The sequence below is a fragment of the Stegostoma tigrinum genome, chromosome 9 (genome assembly GCF_030684315.1).
Source record: "Stegostoma tigrinum isolate sSteTig4 chromosome 9, sSteTig4.hap1, whole genome shotgun sequence".
Classification (NCBI taxonomy): domain Eukaryota; kingdom Metazoa; phylum Chordata; class Chondrichthyes; order Orectolobiformes; family Stegostomatidae; genus Stegostoma; species Stegostoma tigrinum.
In genome coordinates, this window is record NC_081362.1 from 37,481,211 (window position 1) to 37,500,682 (window position 19,472).

Below are 19,472 nucleotides of genomic sequence, written 5' to 3' on the forward strand. Positions count from 1 at the left end.
AGGTCTGTACATAACTCCCATTATGGTTTTTTGGCCTTTGTGGTTCCTCAACTGCCCCCACACAGACCCCACATCATCTGACCCTATGTCAGTCATTCAGTGCCATAGATTTAATTTAGTTCTTAACGAACAAGGCAACCCCGCCCCCTGTGCCCACCTCCCTGTCTCTTCGATAAGTTGTAAATCCTTGGATGTTTAGCTGCCAGTCCTGAAGCCCCCGCAACCATGTCTCTGTGATGCCTGCCACGTCATAATCATTCAAGATGATTTGTGCTGTTAATTCATCTATTTTATCACAAATACTATGAGCATTTAGGTAAAGTGCCTTAACGCTAACTTTCTTATCATTATTAGAGATATCGAAAATCATAAGATGTCCTAAGTTATCCTTCCTTTTTGCTGCATTCCTAGTCTGCCTCAAGCTTAAACCCACCTGCACACATGCTATCCTGCTGCTTATCTTTCCACTTAACTCCATACTCCCTGTCGCTTTTGCTTTCCCTTCCCCCCGACTCAGAAGTTTAAAGCCCTACTGACCACCCTATTTATCCTTTTCACTAGAACACTGGTTCCAGATCGATTCAGATGGAGACCATCCCAACAGTACAGATCCCCCACCCCGGTTCCAAAACTGATGCCAATGCCCCATGAAATGGAATCCCTCTTTCCCACACCAATCCCTTAGCCACGTGTTTATTTCCCTAACTTTCTTATCCCTTTGCTAATTGGCACATGGCTTGGGCAGTAATCTGGGAGATTATGACCCTTGAGGACCTGTACTTCAATTTCCTTCCTAGCGCTTGATATTCCCTGAACAGGCTCTCTACCCTAGTTTTGCCTATGTTGTCAGTTCCAACGTGGACCACAACGACCGGATCCTCCCCCTCCCGCTCCAATATCCTTTCATGCCGGTTGGAGATGTCCTGCACCCTGGCACCGGGCAGACAACACACTATGCGGACTCCCGAACCGGCTTGCACAGGATACTATCTGTCCCCCTAATTATAGAATCCCCTATAACAACTACTTGTCTTTTTGCTCCCTCCTCTTGAATGGCGTTCTGCACAGGGAGCAAGAATCTCATACCTGTTGGACAAGGTCAAGGCCTGATGTTCCTGCACTCCTGAACTCAATCTCCCTACCTGCCTCACTTACAGTCACACCCAGTTGTCCCTGAACACTTACTGAATTTGAATTACTTAATCTACCGGGTGTGTCTGCCTCCTGAAACAAAGTGTCCAGGTAATGCTCCCTTCTCTACATGTGAGGGAAAAAAGGCAAAAGAAGCTTCAAAGAAAGAATTTGAATAAAAGAAGAGACTTAGATCCACCCAATCAGCTATTAAAATGAAGAACCCTGGTTCTACAAACAACTGTGTCATCATTGCTCGAACAAAACAATTTAACCCACCTGAGAGATCAGGACTTTATCTTCAGAAATTTGTTTAATCCACCTATGAGTGTCAAAAAGGTTGTCGTCCTTGGCATGCATTTGGGATTTGAAAGGGGATAATTAAAGCTATAAAGATCGTGGATTAGTAATTCTTTTTTCAGACTGCCATTTTATAAATAATAAATGTGTTTACAGTAAAGAGATATATGACCAGGAGTAGTGTGCGCAGTTTTGATTGCTGTTCCTGAAAAAAGGATGTACCTGTCATTGGAGGAGTACGGTAAAAGTTCACTAGGCTCACACAAAGGATGCCAGGACTGTCCTGTGTGTAGAGATTAATTCAACTGGGCCTATATTCATGATTGTTTGGAAGGGTGAGAAAGGACCTGACTGAAATACAAAATTTAACAGGACCGAATGGGGAGATGCAGGGAGGATGTATTACCTGGTTGGGAAGTCTGGAACCAGAGCCACTGTTTCAAGATACAGAATTTCACAGGCTTGCTACTCTGTGACAGAAGGCTGTGTAAGCCAAGTTACTGGATATAGAGACAGATGAATTTCTAGATTTTAAAGGTATCAAAAGGTATGGAGAGGAAAGCAGGGTTTTGACATTAAGATTCACGATCGTACATGAACGTCTTGAATTGCAGAGCAGGCTCAAAGGGCTAAAAAGCCTATTCCTGTTCATAGTCTCTATGTTTCTGTCTACTGCTTCTGTCCTGAAATCAGTCAAACAGGCAGGTATTGAGGTATTTAAATGAAAATATAAACCAGCTCTTAAAATTATGGGAATAGAAATAGAATGTATTCCGTCTACAAAGGAAGATGCAGGGAATAGGCTGTAGCCCAGTAACAGAGCCTAAATGAAAATGTCTGAAGAGCTTTAGACATTGAACCTCATTATATAAAAAAAGGTGGTGTGGTATCAGAGTCTGCCATTGCAGAGTTGTCATAAAATCAGGCCACTCAGTCATAGAATCAGAGCACGAAAACTGACCCTTCAGTCCAACTGGTCTGTGCCGATCATGTTCCGCAACTAAACTAGCCTGCATTTAGCTCATATCCCTGCAAACATTTCTTTTTCATGAACTTATCCAAATGTCTTTTAAATATTGAACCTGTACCTGAACCCACCACTTCCTCTGACAGTTCATTCCACACAGGTTGCCTCATATCCTTTATAAATCTTGCTCCTCTCACCTTAAAAATATGACCCCTAATTTTGACTTACCCCACCCATAGGTAAAGCTCTTGTCATTCACCTTATCTAAGCTGCTCATGTTTTATAAACCACTAAGGTCACCGCCTCAATCTCCTTTGCTCCAAAGTAAAAAGTCCCAGCCAATGCATTCGGTTTTTATACTTCAAACTCTCTATTCCCAGAATCATCTTGGTAAATCTCTTCTGAACCCTTTCTAGTTTAATAATATCCTTTCTATAACAGGGCAACCAGAATTGTGCACAGTACTCCAGAAGAGACCTCACCAATGTCCTGTACAACCTCAACATGACATCCCAACTCCAATACTCAAAGATCTGAGCAATGAAGGCACCTTCTTAACCATTCTGTCCACATGTGACATAAACTTCAAATAATTATATACCTGAACCTCTAGGTCTCTATTCTACAACATTACCTAGGGCCCTACCATGAATTGTATAAGTCCTGCCCTTTGTTTGTATTACCTCATATATATCCAAATTAAACTTCGTCTGCTACTCCTCAGCCCATTGACCCAATTGTTGAAGATTTCTTAGTGGTCTTAGATAACCATCTTCACTGTCCACTATACCAATAATTCTGGTTACACCTGCAAACTTACTAACCATGCCTCCTTTATTTTCATCCAAACCATCAAAATAAATGACAAAAAGCAGTCAACCCAGTCCCCATTCTGACAGAATACTGCTCCATGGGCCTCCAGTCTGAAAAACAACCCTCCACCACCATCCTCTGTCTCCTACCATAAAGCCAATTTTGTATCCAATTGGCAATCTCACCCTGAAGCCCATGTGATCTAACTTTACTAAACTTTACACTTTGAGCATCATGGAGTTCCTCTAGTAATTGGGCACCCATGTTGATAAATTATGTCTGGCCAAACAATCAGGAAGTTAGAAGTGGGAGGTGGGGGCTCTTGGTGAATAGCAGAGAATGGCAGGATTGGTTGCTGAGGCTGGAAAGGGAAGCACAACGGGATAGGGTCAGCAAAAATCACAGACTGACAGTCAACACTGAGGAAAGAATGGGCAGTAACAATTGATCGCTTCGAGGGGTTGGTGAAAGCACTTTTTCTTTGCTCCTCCCACCACTTCCCCAAGTTGATGCTGCATACAGGAAAAATTAGTCCTGTGGCTTGCTTGTGACAAAGAATGAGCAAATTACCTGGAAATGGCACTGGGAGCAACAGAGCAAGAGAGGACTACAAGGTCAGAATCCCAGGCTAATGTTTAGGGGACATGGATTTGAATTTCTGCCATAGCAGATTGTGAAATTTGAACTAAATGCTAGTCTAATTGTGAACATGTAACCATTGATGATTGACATTAAAAACTCATCTGGAGCATTAACGTCCTTCGGGAAGATAAATCTGGCCTATATGCTATTCCACACCCATAGCAATGTGGATGACTCTTAACTGCCATCTGGTAAACTAAGGATGGGTGATAAATACTGTCCCAGCTGGCAATCCACACAACCCTGAACTAACATTTAAAAAAAGACACTGGCTGCCTCAATATAAACCTACCTGAAAAGGTCCATTTCCATTTGCAAATGGTCTGATGTCACCCAAGTGTGGATAAAGGACTCTTTTCCATCATGATAGTGGCAAGACCTAAAGAGGGCAGGGACTTTGGGTGGGACACAAAACATGGGGGCCTAGTCTCAAGTCTGCTGACTGGCCAGCAATCCTCCTCCTGCTCTTCCAACACAAAGGCAAAGTTCTACAGATTAATGCTCAATTTCTTTGGTTGTGTTGTAAATACACCTTCTCTGGCCATCAGATCTTTGAGTGGGACTTGATCCTAAGCTTTTGGCTCAGAGGCAGTAACACTTCCCACACTATCACCTCTAAATCTTTGTACATATAAAATATATACCTATTAAATTGTAATAAAGTTGGTACTCTGTGCAAAGAAATTGAAATTCCAGAACAAACAGAATTATCAAATTTATTCAAATTCAATAATTCAAAGTTATTTTAGAATGTGATCACGTGGCCTAGAAATCAGAGGACAACCAAGCCCACGATTTTCTCTCTCTAGCCCCTGATGGTTGTACTCCCGGATTGATGCATTTCTATGTTTCCCATTTTTCTAACTGGGAGTTCGTAGGCCAAATAGCTTGAATGAAACGTGCACGTTTGGCATGCTCAGTTGCCACAAAATGTACACCATGAAGTGTAATCTTTAAGACGTCTATGGATTACTATTCTGAGGGTGGTGTTTAGTGATGTTGTTGGCATAGGGAAAAATGAAGCTTCATTACAGGTTCAATTAAAATATACATAAACAGAAGAAAGTCTTGCTTCTGACACCAAGAGCCTGAAATATAAATGGCTCCACGTTCCCCAGCTCTAACAACTCACTTTGCTGAGTGCAAAACGCACAACTGAAAAAAGAAGCTGAGTGATCTTTGTCCAAGGCCTTGTTCAATCCTCAATTGTGCTTTTGGAATGATGTAGTAGACATCATGAGTTTAACAGGAAATCGGGCAATTAATCAGGTTCTCTGTGGTGCTCTAATACTTTCTGTCCATGTCATCTAAAACTGCAATTCATTTTGTAAATATTGACACACAAGGCACTGACTTTCAAGTCTCCTGAGCCATCAATCACATGCTATTAGATCATATCACCATTCCCCTTAAAATGCTGGGCGAAGCAGTAGAAGAAACAATTAATAGGATATTTTGTCTTTAACATCAGAGCTTTCAAAAGTCAGGTCATACAAAGAATACGTGTAATTAATGCTTAGAAAGTTACTTAAAAGCGATTACTTTAAATTCTGGCATCATAGAGCAGTGTTGCATTTGCTGTGACGCAAGTAACTTTTTTGTACTCGAGACTTCCTGATGCTTCAGTGACTAAGTAGCATAGACCAGAAGATTCGGGCATAGGTTTGTGCCTCCTCAGGGGGAGAATACAAGTGGCCTGAATTATTGTGTTGAAAGAACAGTCATGATTTCCATTCCTCGTTATTATTTAGGGACCCTACTACAAAATGCACACTAAAAGTTAGGTCATGGCAGAATCCAGTTCAATGGTTTACAGACAGAAAGTACAACAATTTGGGTAGAGAGATGTTGGATCTGTGGCTGTGGAATGATATCTGAGCTTCAGTCAATGGCATAAGGAAAAGGAGGGAGACATTTCAAGAAAGTCAAGAAGTCTATTTAATGACAAAAAGCACGGGCAATTCATTTTCAAAGCTTAATTTCATTTATAATACATCAATGCCATCAATTTAACCTTTACACGTACCTTCACGTAAGATTTCTCTGTGTCTATAAGTTCGTGGATAACTTTCCGAAGTCTCTCTGCATCAGAGAGATGCCGTGCTAATGGTCTTAGACTTTGATCAATGCTCTCCTTCTGCTCATCCATATTAGATGATTGCAGCTCGTGTAAACTTCGACAGAATGTTGAAACCAGCTCTGTACTCTGGAGAAGGGGAGAAAAAGGACAGTAATCAAAATGAATTAATAACTAAGTTATACCACTTCATATTCTAGTTTTACATTAGCTCATTTGAAAATGATATGGAATTGGATTACCAAAGATAAATTTACTATTTGATGACTAATGTAAAACACAAGTTTAAGGTATATAATTGTGGACTCAATGTAGGGGGAGATTGATGTCTGGGACTTGGCTAACTGGGATGATCCAGGTCAGTGTCAGTTCAAGAGAAAAGAGCCAACAGTACTTGTTCCTGAAACTGAAGGTGTGCAGACTGGATGGATGTCTCAGTCAACTATAATCCATTTTAGTTAATGCAAAAATAGTATATGCACATATATGGCAGTACAATCACCAAACAGTGAAATTGAGAACATGAAAGAGAAGAGAAAGGAAACAAAATTGTTCTTTGCTTTGGGTCAGCTCAGTTTAATTTCACTAAAAACTCACTGCTCAAGGAAAAGGTCTTCAGTGGAATAAAATTAACAGAATTAAACAAATAAGAAAAGCTATGACTGCAATTATTTTACAGTTTTAAAACAATAATATGCACAAAATATAAGGATAATCTTAAACAATCCTAGGTCAAAACTTAGGTGAGGTGCAGTCACTAGTCCCTGTTGTATTATGTTCTTTGATTCTTTTTAAAACAAAAGATAAAATTAATTTAATTTGCTTTAATACTTGAAATTCATTGATTTAACTGCACCAAAATTCAAATAAATACCTGAGTGAAAATTGGTCCCCAGCCTCTAAGTATCCACGTCAGTTTATCACTGTCCTGATCTCTACTTCATAGACAAAGAATAAAATGCACTAGGCTGTGTAGACAAAGTAACAGATGCACACCACACCCAAGTATACAGTACCCTTGGGATTCAAGCCTTCTGTGCATCACAAAGGTGTGTGTTCCACTGAATGTAATGTAACAAATGCAATTTGAAAAATTTGTGAATCAAAGCCAACTGAAGTAAATATTAGGAGTTGAGTTGTAAACAGGGGTTACAAGAAATACATTTTAACTTCAGTACAAGCACCTGATAGAAAAATTGCTACTCTATCCAGTAGTGGGTCTGTTTCACCCAAAAGAATACAGTGAGAACTGCCAGCTTTAATGCTGTAATGACACAATTAGATTTGTGACTTGAGTCCTTATATGGATTAGGGAAAGGACCAGGAACAAGCAACATTAAAGAGGTCTTTCAGTGTCGTTATAGTAATTAGGATCTAAAATTCACCCAATTTTCCCCAAATTTTATTGTTTAAAGGTACATAGTTACATTTCTAAATCTAGAACATGATTGCTCCATTTCAATAATTGTCACTTCTCTCGTGACATACACTGTACACTCTAATTTCTTCAGAATTTTAGTATTGCGTACTTCCATCACAAGTATTATGAAATCACAAGTTGGAGCTTATGCTTGCAGTCAGGCTACATGTCATCCATTTCTGGCTTTTCTTTGGATTGGATTACAAAATGCCTGCAGATTGATGCAAAGTCTTAACATGCACAGTTAATTAAATTTATTTTCTGCTAACTTGGAGTTTGGAATACACCAGTAGTTATGTATAAACTGCCATATCTATATACCATTTAATGTTCATAGTTCACAAGTCAATGTTACAGTTTTTGTCAGCTCTAGTTATTAAAATGTAAAGAACAGCAGAGATGGTGACGTAGTAGTATTATCACGTGATTTAGTGATTTAGAAGTGGAGGCGAGTTCTCTTGGGTCATGACAGCTGGTGGAATTTAAGTGCAAGTCATCAATCTGGAATTTAGAGACATTGAATTCTACAGAATGGAAAAAGGCCCTTTGGGCCATCAAGTCTATGCCTGTCAAAAAAAATCCCATTAGAATTCTGTTTTTCATCACTTTATCCATTGTTTCGAATGCCTTGGCATTCACAAGTATACAACTAAATACTTCTTGAATGTTCTGAGGTTGTGTCTCTACTACCCTTACAAGTAGTGAGTTCCAGACTCCACCGCACCCACATCCTCGAGTTGAAAAGAAATTCCTCACATCCCCTTTAAAATGGATGGGAAAACTGTGTAATCTCTCTCTAACGAGCAGAAAGACCTCACAAACAGTACGGAACACCAAGTGCCGAAATAGGACACAGTTACAGAAGTGTAGAAATGGAGCAGTGGAAGAGTTGAAGATGTTTACGTAATTCACCAATAACTTCACTTTTGGAGTCTGCATGCAAGGAACAATTTCAACTTCAGTAGAAAAGCAAATCCATTTCAGGAGGTAGTAACTCACCTCCTGAATACCCAAAGCATGCCCGTTAACTACAGGGTAAAATCAGGAATGTGACAGAATATGCTCAGTTGCCTTGATGAATGCAGCTCCAACAATTTAAGATTGCCATCTTCCAAAACAAAGCTGTCCATTTCACCATTAACCGCAACAACTCAGATATCCACGGCCTCTGGAACCTTCCTCTCGTCCCCTTCCCTGACCCCAATTCCTGTTAGGTATTCACCATCCCTTCTAACCTTCCACTCTGATGCTGAATGTTCTGTATTCAGCAAAGGCCTCAACTTTATTCTGCTACATTCCCACCTAAATGAGTTCCGGGCACAAACATGACGTTGAACTCTTCTTCTGCCGTCTTTGCCTCCATGCCCTTTTCTTTGGGCAGGGGTCCACTCCCTGTCCCACAGATCCCTTCACCCAGTTCCAACACTTTGCCTCCACCTGGAGCCCTCCCTTTTACCTGCAATTGATCTGTTCATTGAAAACTGTCGACATGATTTTGGTCATCTCAATTTCTCTGAACCCCTCACCAAATCCAAGGTATCTCCCTCCAAACTCACTGCACTCTGTGCACTTCGATCTAACCCTGACTTTGTTATTAAGCCTGTCAATAGGGGTGGTGCTGTTGTAGTCTGGCATACTGATCTCTACATTACAGAGGCTCAGTGGCAGCTCTCAGATATCTTTCCCTGGACCATGACTCCACCATAACACATCAGGCCATTGTATCAACTACATTAACAGATCTCATTTCATCTGGGGGCCTCCCCTCACCACCGCTGCTTCCAAGCTGATAGCATCCCCAGCCCCGCAGAGCTCGCTTCTATCGCCTTCCAAAATCCACAAACAGGACTGTCTGGACAAACCCATTGTTTCAACTGCTCCTGCCCCACAGAACTCTTCTCTTCCTACCTTGACTCAGTCTTCTCTCCCTTGGTCCAATCCCTGCCCACGTACATCTGTAATTCCTCTGACACTTTACGCCTGTTTCAAAACTTCCAGTTTGCAGGTTCGAACTGCCTCCTCTTACCATGGACATGCAATCTCTTTAGACAGCCATTCCCCACCAGAGGCTCTTAGGGATCTCTGCTTCTTCCTGTAGCAAAGGCCTGAACCATTCCCACCAACCACCATCCTCCTCTGCTTGACCAAGCTCGTCCTCACCCTCAACAATTTCGCTTTTAACTCCTCTCATTTTCTTAAGGTCAGAGGGGTGGCTATTGGTACCCAACATGGGCCCCAGTTATGCTTGTCTCTTCATAAGGTACGTGGACTATTCCTTGTTTCAGTCCTATTCCGGCCGCCACTCATACCTCTTTCTCCGATATATCAATGATGTCATTGGTGCTGCTTCCCTCGTCCAGAAGTGGAAAAGATCATCAATTTCGCTTCCAATTTCCACCCGGCCCTCACTTTCATCTGGTCTATCTGACTCCTCCCTTCCCTTCCTCAACAGCTCTGTTTCTATTTCTAGGGATAGATTGGCCATGAATATCCACTATAAACCCACTGACTCCCACAGCTACCTGGACTATGTATCCTCACAAACCGCGTCCTGTGAAGACTCCATCAAATTCTCTCAGTTCCTCTGCCTCTGTCATGTAGTTCAGATGAGGCCAACTCCAACAGGGAGCCTTTGAAATGTCCACCTTCTTCCTCAACAAAGGATTTCCCAGCACTGTGGTTGACAGGGCCCTCAAACGGGCCCAACCGATCTCCCATACTTCTGCCCTCACCCTCTCCGTTGCCGCCAAAACCACGATAGGTTTTCCCTTGTCCTTACCTACCATCCCACCAGGATACACATCCGGAAGATCATCAGTCACCATTTCTGCCACCTCCAATGAGATGCCATCAGACATACACTCCCCTCCACTCCCTGGTCTGCCATCCACAGGGACCGTTCCCTCCGGGACATCCTGGCCCACTTCTCCTTCACCCCCAACACCTCCGCAACAGCACCTTCCCCTGCAACTGACAACGGTGCAACACCTGCCCTTTTACCTCCTCCCTCCCTACTATCCAAGGGCCCAAATATACCTTCCAGGTAAAGTAATACTTCACCTGCATTTCTCAGAATCTAGTCTACTGCATTCGCTGCTCACGACATGGTCTCCTCTACATTGGGGTAACGAAGCGTAGACTGCGTGAATGTAGAACACCCACTTTCTGCTCACAAGAAAAGACCCTGAGCTTCCAGTTGCCTGCCACTTCAACACACCACCCTGTTCCCTGGCCAACATCTGTGTCTCTGGCTTGCTGCAGTGTTCAAGCGAAGCTCAATGCAAATTGAAAGAACAACATCTCATTTTCTGCTTGGGAATGCTGCAGCCCTCCAGACTCAATATCAAGTTGAATAATTTTAGGACCTAACTCTCCCATGTCCTAGCCTCCACCCCAACCCCCATGCTACACACCTGGCCTTGTTATCACATAGCTTGCCATTCCACGCTACCTATTGTTAGTCACCAACAATCCCCATTAACAACTATTCACTCTTCTAGCCATATCATCGTCAACCCCTTTGTCTATCCAACCGCTCTTCTCCGTCTTTGGGCTCTATCCTGCTGTTTACTCCTTACTCCAACCCCTCCCTATTTTCTGCATATAAACCAACGTTTTCCCAGTTACCATCAATTCTGAGGAAGGGTCACCAGACCAAAAATGTTAACTGATATTTTTCTTCACAGATGCTGCCAGATCTGCTGAGCTTTTCTAGTAACTTCTGTTTTTGTTCCTGATTTACAGCATCCACAGGTCTTTCAGTTTTTATTTTGTCCATTTAACCAACACCCCTATCCACCACCTTAAACATTCACTCTCCATGCAGTATAGAGAATCAGAAGTACATATCATCTAAAATATGCGCTACAACAACTTGCCAAATCACCTTCCAAATCTCAACCACCCAGAGGGACACTTGTATAGGAAACATCACATGCAAGTACACTTCCAAATCACCACCATTCTTAAGTGAAAATGTATCACTATTCCTTTACTGCCCCTAGTTCACAGCTCTGGATCTCTCTTCCAAAAGCACTGGGAACATATTGATATCACATGGACTACAGTAGATCAAGGCAGCAGCTCATCATTATTATGTAGGTAATGATTCAAAAAGGATTTCATTTCACATTGTCACCATCCTTTTATTTTCTATGTTCTTGTTCTGTAGATACTCTCGTGGTGTTAATCAGAACTAACAGCCCAAAACAATGTAAGGACAACAGAGGATTGGTGGCAGAAAATTCGTTCCAACAGTGCACTCCTAGTAAGATAAAGTTGACACTGTCTATTGAGAGATAGCTAATGGTGTATAAACTGAGGGTCACCACACCTCCAGCGAGCAGCAGGGTTCAGAAGGTTAGGCACTCATGGTGACCTCAGCCCGTACAGGAATTGAACTCGTGCTGTTGGTGTCACTCTGCTTTGCAAAGCAGCCATCCAGCCAAGTGAGTTAACCCACTCCTGTGCTAACAGGGGTAGCGAATACCAAGGTGTCAGGAGTGGTCGTCTGGTAAAGTACCTCATAGCTGCAGTGATATGGATCTGACACCCTCACATAAGGAGAAGAAATCCACAAGACCCAGAAGAAAATAAATTGCAAAAAAGTAAGTTCACCACTTTAAAGTGCATTACTCCTTCAAGATAGGTGAAACCTGATTATCCGAGATAGCAGTAATTGCAGAAAGCAACTTCAGCATTTTGAAGGTAAAACTTTGTTCAGATACTGATAAGTAGCACCAGAGTAGGGGTGTGGACTAGGGAAAGAGAAAACAGGAAATAGGCATTGCAAAGGAAATGAGGGAGCAACTGAATGCTCCAGGAGCTAAGGTTAGCCATTCCCAAGAGAAAAATAAATAACTACGAAAAAATAGCACAGAGAGCAGAAAGGAAAAACAAAGCTGTGTGAAAGTGAGTTCTCACCTCTCTCAATGAACTTTGGTGCCATAGACTTTAGGCATTCATGGGGTACAGCTGCAAGGAACAGTGAATAGATCAGAAAATAAAGTTAGGCTGGGGCTAGAACACCAGGAATACCTCAGAATTTATTTAGGCTGAATGTGAGAACAGTTATGGAAATCTTGTGAAATAGTCCAGAATTAGTGGCAGTTAGGGAATGTTAAATATTTTAAAGAATGAGGATTTCATAATTAAGCAATTACTTCGGCAGGAAGATCTATAACAATTGCAGCCAGAGAAATTAGTTTAAAATTACTGTGGGAGAAATTGATTGAGGTTTTCAATTGAGACAGATGGAAAAATGGCCATTTTACCCAGGGAGATGGAGCGAAACAACATCTGCATAAAGCAGGGATACCCAAGTGAGTAGCCATCATTTTGAGCAGTAAAATGGATGGGAAAACTGTGTAATCTCTCTCTAATGAGCAGAAAGACCTCACAAACAGTATGGAACACCAAGTGCTGAAATAGGACACAGTTACAGAACTGTAGAAATGGAGGAGTGGAAGAGTTGAAAATGTTTACGTAATTCACCAATAACAATCTTCACTTTTGAGTCTGCATGCAAGTAACAATTTCAACTTCAGTAGAAAAGCAAATCCATTTCAATTAACAGCTAGTCCAGAAACAAACTTTTGTTGATCAATTGGTTAAGAAAAAGACACAGAAAAAGATTTCACTAACTTCCTAGACTCATGGCAGAACCCCAAAAAGGAAGAATCTGTGGAGATTACCTATCATAACAGACACAAACTGCTGAGAAGAAAGTAGCGAAGACAAATCAACTAAATTTGACAAGTACAGGAATGGGTGACCAGTCAGCAGGAGGAAAGCAGGCAATTAGTCAGGAAAAGTCCTGACTGTATTTCACTCAAGAATATGTGAACATGTTGGAAAACAGTGAGAGCAACAGCTCCTCAAGTGCCAGACATCAGCAACTACAACAAGGGGATAGGAGAACAAAGGGTCAGCAATAATAGTAGGAGATGCAATAGTGAAGGGAACAGACAAGGTTTTCTGCTAATACAACTGTGAATCCAGGATGGTATATTGCATTACTGGGCCAGGGTCAAGGATGGCCCTGAATGGCTGCAGAGCATTCTGACGTGGGAGGGTAAACAGAGATAGTGATTCACATGGAACCAATGATATAGGCAGAAAGAGGAATGAGGTTCTACAAAAATTTTTGGAGCTAGGTGACAGATTGAAAAGCAGAACCTCAAAGGTCATAATCTTGGATTATTCCAAGACCTACATACCAGCGAGTACAGGAAAGGACGCAGATGAATATGCGAGTCTGAACAGTTGTTGCAGGAGGGAGGACTTTAGATATCTGGATCATTGGATCCATTTCTGAGGGAGGTGGGACCTGTCCAAGTCCGATAAAGGTGCGTGTGAAATGGAATGGTACCAGCATCCTCGTTTTAGGAGATGTGGGTGGTATTGGCAATGGGTAGGGATATGAAGTTGGGAAATACTTGGGAAGACGCACAGACAGGTCCAGAAGAAAGACTGTGTTCAGCAGGCAGAGTGTATATTGCCAAGAAAAGACATATAAAAGCAAGATATGGCTAGAATATCATTTATTTAAACACAAGGAGTTTTGCAAGTAAAGCAGATGAGTTAAGGGTGTTGACTAATAATGGAAACATGATATCACTGCCATCAAGACGACATGGATGAGGGAAGGGCAAGACCTTTCTAGGGTATAGAATCTTCAGGCCAGATGGGGAACTGGAGTGGTGGTTGTTAAGGTGGAAATGGTGTTGCAATATTGCTCAAGGAGTCAATTGCTACAGTAAGGAGCAATCAAATCTTAAAAAGTTCCTCAAAGGCAGCCATGTGGCTCAGTCTTAAAAACAAAGGAGCAATCATATTGTTCAGTGTACTATATATGCCTAGGCAGTCATGCAGAAACACAAATTATGTCAGCAAATCTCATAGAAGTGTAAAAATTATACAGTACAATTAGGGGATTTCAACTTTCCCATTATTAACTAGGATAGACACAGATAGGAGGGATGGAATTCCTAACGTGTGCTTCTGGATATACTTTAAGTTAGCATGTAGAAAATCCTAAAAGATAGGTGGTGGTGCTGGATCTAGTTTTAGGGAAAGAAACCAGGCAAGTGGTAGAATACTCAATGTGGGAGTATTTCTATAATAGTGATCATGGCTCATTATGATTTAAGGCAGTTATAGAAAAGGACATAGGGTGGGGGATGGAGAGGCTGATTTTAATAAGACAGGATTTGTCCAAAGTGGACTGGGAGCAGCTACTTGTAGTTGATACAGGAGTGAAAATCAAAGAGGGAACAGTGAGGGAGACAGGGCTAACATGGCCCTGTACCAATAAGTCCCAAGAACCCTGAACATCAAGAATTGGGTAAGGTGTAAAGAGAGAAGCTTATGGCAGATTGTGAGGGTTCAAATCAGCAGAGTATGGAAAAATGCAAGGATTCATTAAAAAAATTGAGAGCAGAAACAGACCATGAAGCAACACGGGCAGATAAAATAAAGAACAATCCAAAGATGTCTTATAAGTAAGGGGCAAGAGGATAACTGGGGACAGGGAAGGGCCAGTTTGGGATAAAAAGTGGCTGTGTGTTGGGAGGTACTAAAAGATTGGTCAAGATTTGAATAGGTACATTGCATCTGCATTCACAATAGGGGGAGAAGGTATTGCATTTTTAGCATGCTTAGAAAGTGGATAAATATCAAGGTCCAGATGAGATATTTCCCACAGCAATTCGGTATACAATTAAAGAAACAGGAGAAACTCTAACCTTCATTTTCATATTCTCTACGGCCACAGGATAGGCGCTAGGAGGACTGGAAGGCAGGAAGTCTGGTAGCATGGATCGTAAAGTGCGGTGTTATGGTGGAGTTAAAGGTAACATTTGTTGGGCCACTGCTGGAATTCTTTGTTAAGTTCTGGGTGTTGCTCTATAGAAGAGATATGATTGCAATGGAGGGTGCAGAGGAGATTCACCAGAACAGTGGCTGGGCTGGAACATTTCAGCTATCAAGGGAGACTAGATATGTTGGAGTTCTTTACTTTACAGCAGAAAATATGATAGGATTAGGGGCAACCTGATTGAATTATAGGGTCCTACAGCACAGAAACAGATCCTTCGGTCCAACTTGTCCATGACAACCAACTTTCCCAAATTAAAACACATCCCACTTAGCTGTGTTTGGCCCATATCCCTCCGAGCATTTTGTATGTACCTATCCATGTACAAAATGGTGATCAGCAATAATAGAGTAGATAACAAACTCTTCCCCTTAGTAGGGAGAGTGGTCAGTTACAAGTAACTATAGATTTAAGGTAAGGTGGCGGGGATTTGAGAGAAAGGTTTTTCACATAGCTGGTTTGGTCGGGGGAGGCGGGGGGGGGGGAGAGCGATGAGAAGAGGACATCTGGAATTCACTGCTTGTAAGGGTGGAGGAGATGGGACCCCTCAAGATTTTAGCAGTATTTAAACAACCACTTGAACTGACATCTCACGCAAGGTAACAGATCAAGTGCTAGAAAAGGAGATTAAAGATGATAGGTGCTTGATGACTGGTACAGACAAAGTAGGTCAAAGGACTGAGGTTTTTGCAAAGATTTCTACCTCAGGTTGTGAGATTGTTGACTTGCTCACCAAGCTGGCTTGTTTTCTTTCAGACTTTTTGTCACCATGCTCGATAACATCTGTGAGGTCTCTGATGAAGCGATGTTGTTCTACTCAGCTTGGAATTTATTCTGTATGGTCTGTTATGGTGAAGTGCGTTATTTCCAGTTTGTTCTTATGGGTTTGTATATGGGGTCCAATTCTGTGTGTTTGTTGGTTGTGGCAGTCGTTGCATGGTATTTTGTAAACTATGTTGATTCTGCATGTTCGAGGTATGGGGTCTTTGTGACACAGTCACGAGGATTAAAAACTCCATACTGATGACATGCAGAACCAACGCAGTTTACAAAATACCATGCAACGACTGCCACAAACATTACATTGCAATGAAGGAAGGAAACTAGCCATCAGAATTCATAAGCATCAGCTAGCAGCAAAATGACATGATATACTTTCCCAAATAATCAATACATTGTACAATGAAAGCCATCAGTTTAACTGGGACAACGTAACCATAGTAGCCCAAGCCAAACATAGACACGTATGGAAATTCCTAGAGGCAGGGATCTCAACCCGTATTGCAATCAACACAAAGAATTGGACCCCATACACAAACCCATAAAGAACAAAACCAGAAATGACACTACTCACCATAACAGATGTATAAATTCCATGCAGAGTAGAATGACATTGCTTCATCAGAGGTTTCACTGAAGATGTTATCTAGCATAGTGACAAAACATCTGAATGAAAATAAGCCAGCTCATCGCACAAGTCAACAACCTGGGTTGAAGGATCTCTATGACTGCCTCTTAGTAACACATAGTAATAGAAGGGACAAACACAAGAGACCAGGAGTGGTCATCTACAAAAGTTACACAACCACCACCTACTTGAGAAAATCTACAGGGAGGAGACAAATGTTGGCTTGTCAATGACACTCACGAATAAGCAAAGCAAAAAGCTCAAGCTGACTCTTTGAAAACTATCCAAGTAGTGCCAGTACTGTGCTCTTTCCCCATATTCCTACAAGCTTTCCAAGTGCATACCAAATGATTTTATTGAAAATTGCTACTGAATCTCCTTCCACCTTTCTTTCATACAATGCATGTTAGATCATAAAAAGATACTTTGTAAAATGATTTTACACATTTCCACTTTTCTGCGATAAATTATCAACCTCAATTTTTTGAAAAAAAATCTTAATCTGAACTGTGTACCAAAACTATTTCCATAAACCACAGATGCTATACGCATAGATAGGCTACATTATTCAGGAAAAACAATGCTCAGAAAATCAAATCTTTGGATGCTAAACAACAGAAATCAGGTCAAATTACACAGGTGTTGTTTTATACAGGAAGCTTGCTCTCCTGTAAATTGCTTGTTGCTATTGTAAAGCATTAAAAACTTGCAAGTACGTGATAGTGAAATGATAAATCGAATGGGGAAACTTTAATGTTCCAGGACAGATGGAGAGCAGCAGCGTTAAAGGCTTAAAATTGGGCAAATCAACCCGAATCCATTCTGAATGGGTCAACTTCCAGTTTAAATAGGAAAGGTTAGAAAGGCAATTGAGAAAACTCACTAAGAGACAGGTTAGTCAGTCATTTGGTGTCAGTAAGGCTACGTAACCCAGATTTTAGCAGCCTTTGAGTTTGGGAGCTGTGGACCAGATTTGCCAAGACTCTGAAAACCTGACAGTTAAAGCGAGGTGGGAACTGCACATTTCTGGTCACTGGGTGTCAATCCTGTTCATTCCCCATAAAATTCAGGGCCAATATATTTTAGAGCTGAATGTGATTTTAACACGATACATTCACTAACTGAAGAAAAATATATTCTGGCCGTGAATCCTAGCCCCTGACACCAGCAGTGACCCAGTCCTTAACCACACTCAAATGGAGAGCACCCTGCTTACTGGGGCCTGGTGTGTTGGCGTCCTCCTCCCTGCCCGAAAGGCAGCAGGGCAGATATGAGGCCAGAGATGGGTTGAGTATGAAAGCCTAAAGAGTTGCTGAACTAGACAAGTGAACATGTGTAGAAGTTACAGAGAGATTTAAATACAGAATATTTAAATTCAAGAGTCAACTGATCAAGATTCAAAATAAATCAGCAAACTGAAGTATGACGACTGTGCATGACTTGCTGTCATTTAAGGAAATTGGCAGCATTTCAGATGAGCTCATTTATGAATAATTGGAAGGTATTGAAATTGTTGAGATAGCTGATAACAAAAGACATAGATGGGAGCTTCATCAGCAGTTAAGGTGAGGTGGGATAGTGAAGGATTTTGGAATAAGCAGATTTTGTCAGAAGCAGGATATAGGTTGGAAGCTCATGTAAAGTTATCATATGATATTGAGGATGCAGTCTTATATAGCCAGAGACGGTGATTGAGGAATGAGATGGGATGAGTAGTGAGGGCATTGTGTTTCTGTTAAGGACCAAAAGGCAATTAGTTTAATCTTCCTGATGGTCCTCCACTTGTTCAGCGGCAGGAGTCGGGAGAGAGTGCGAGCGGACTGCTGGGAAGGTGAGCGTTTCATTTTAAAAGAGTTACCTCGTGGAATCAGCGCCTCTATTTTTGCAGCAGCAGCAGGAGCGGTGCCGGGAAGGTACGTTCTAAGTTTTGGCAGTGGAGCTGAGTGGGAGCGGTCGAATTGCGCTCTCGGAAAGTGAGTGAACTGATATATTTGGGCAGTGGCTAAACCTGAGACACTACAAATGGAGTGTCTCCCATCCACCCTCCTCCTCTGACCAAAAATGACTCTGGTCTGTGTTGATAAGACAAGGTATTTTTTTTAAAAAAAAAGATTGTGTGCTGGTAAATAGAATGATTGGCAAAAGTTTTTTCATTTCATTTATGTATTATTTGATATTATAGTAGGACGAAGTTAAGCTTGAGTAAAAATGGCAGGAGATCCCAGACCTGTGTTATGTTCCTCTTGCTCAAATGTGGCAGCTCGGGGACGTGGCTGATGTCCCTGACTCCGACACGTGCAAGAAGTATGTCCAGCTGCAGCTCTCATTAGACCACATGACAGCTCTGGAGCTGCAGATGGACTCACTTTGGAGCAGCTGCGATGCTAAGGAAGTCATTGGATAGCACGTTTAGCAAATTGGTCACACCGCAGATTACGATTGATTACGGAGAAAGGGAATGGGTGACCAAAAGGCAGAGAACAAGCAGGAACGCAGTGCAGGTGTTCCCTGTGGTCATCTCCCTCCAAAAACAGGGTTTTGGATACTGTTGGGGGAATTTGGCTCACCATGGGAAGGCAGTAGTAGCCAGGTTCGTGGCACGGTGCCTGGCTCTGCTGTATAGAAGGGCGGAAAAAAGAGTGGAAGGGCTATAGTCGTAGGTAATTGGATTGTAAGGGGAGTAGTTAGGCGGTACAATGGTCGAAAATGAGACTCCCGAATAGGATGTTGCCTCCCAGGTGCATGGGTCAGGATGTCTCAGATCAACTGCAGGACATTCTGAAGGGGGAGGGTGAACAGCCAGCTGTCATCGTCTATATAGGCACCAATGATACAGAT

At 41.9% G+C, this 19,472-nt stretch overlaps 1 protein-coding gene across 11 annotated transcripts in view; it reads right to left on the reverse strand.

Annotated features, from left to right (window-relative positions):
* tiam2a (TIAM Rac1 associated GEF 2a) overlaps nt 1-19,472 on the reverse strand; it is a 350,324-nt gene that overhangs the window by 56,751 nt on the left and 274,101 nt on the right. For 10 of the 11 annotated variants that reach the window (XM_059648488.1, XM_048536148.1, XM_048536158.2 and 7 more), the window contains one exon: nt 5,880-6,059. In XM_059648488.1, the coding sequence (XP_059504471.1) occupies nt 5,880-6,059 (180 nt within the window). Of the gene's footprint in view, nt 1-5,879; nt 6,060-6,804; nt 6,867-19,472 lie in introns of those variants that run through there. The other variant, XM_048536159.2, reaches the window with a different exon arrangement.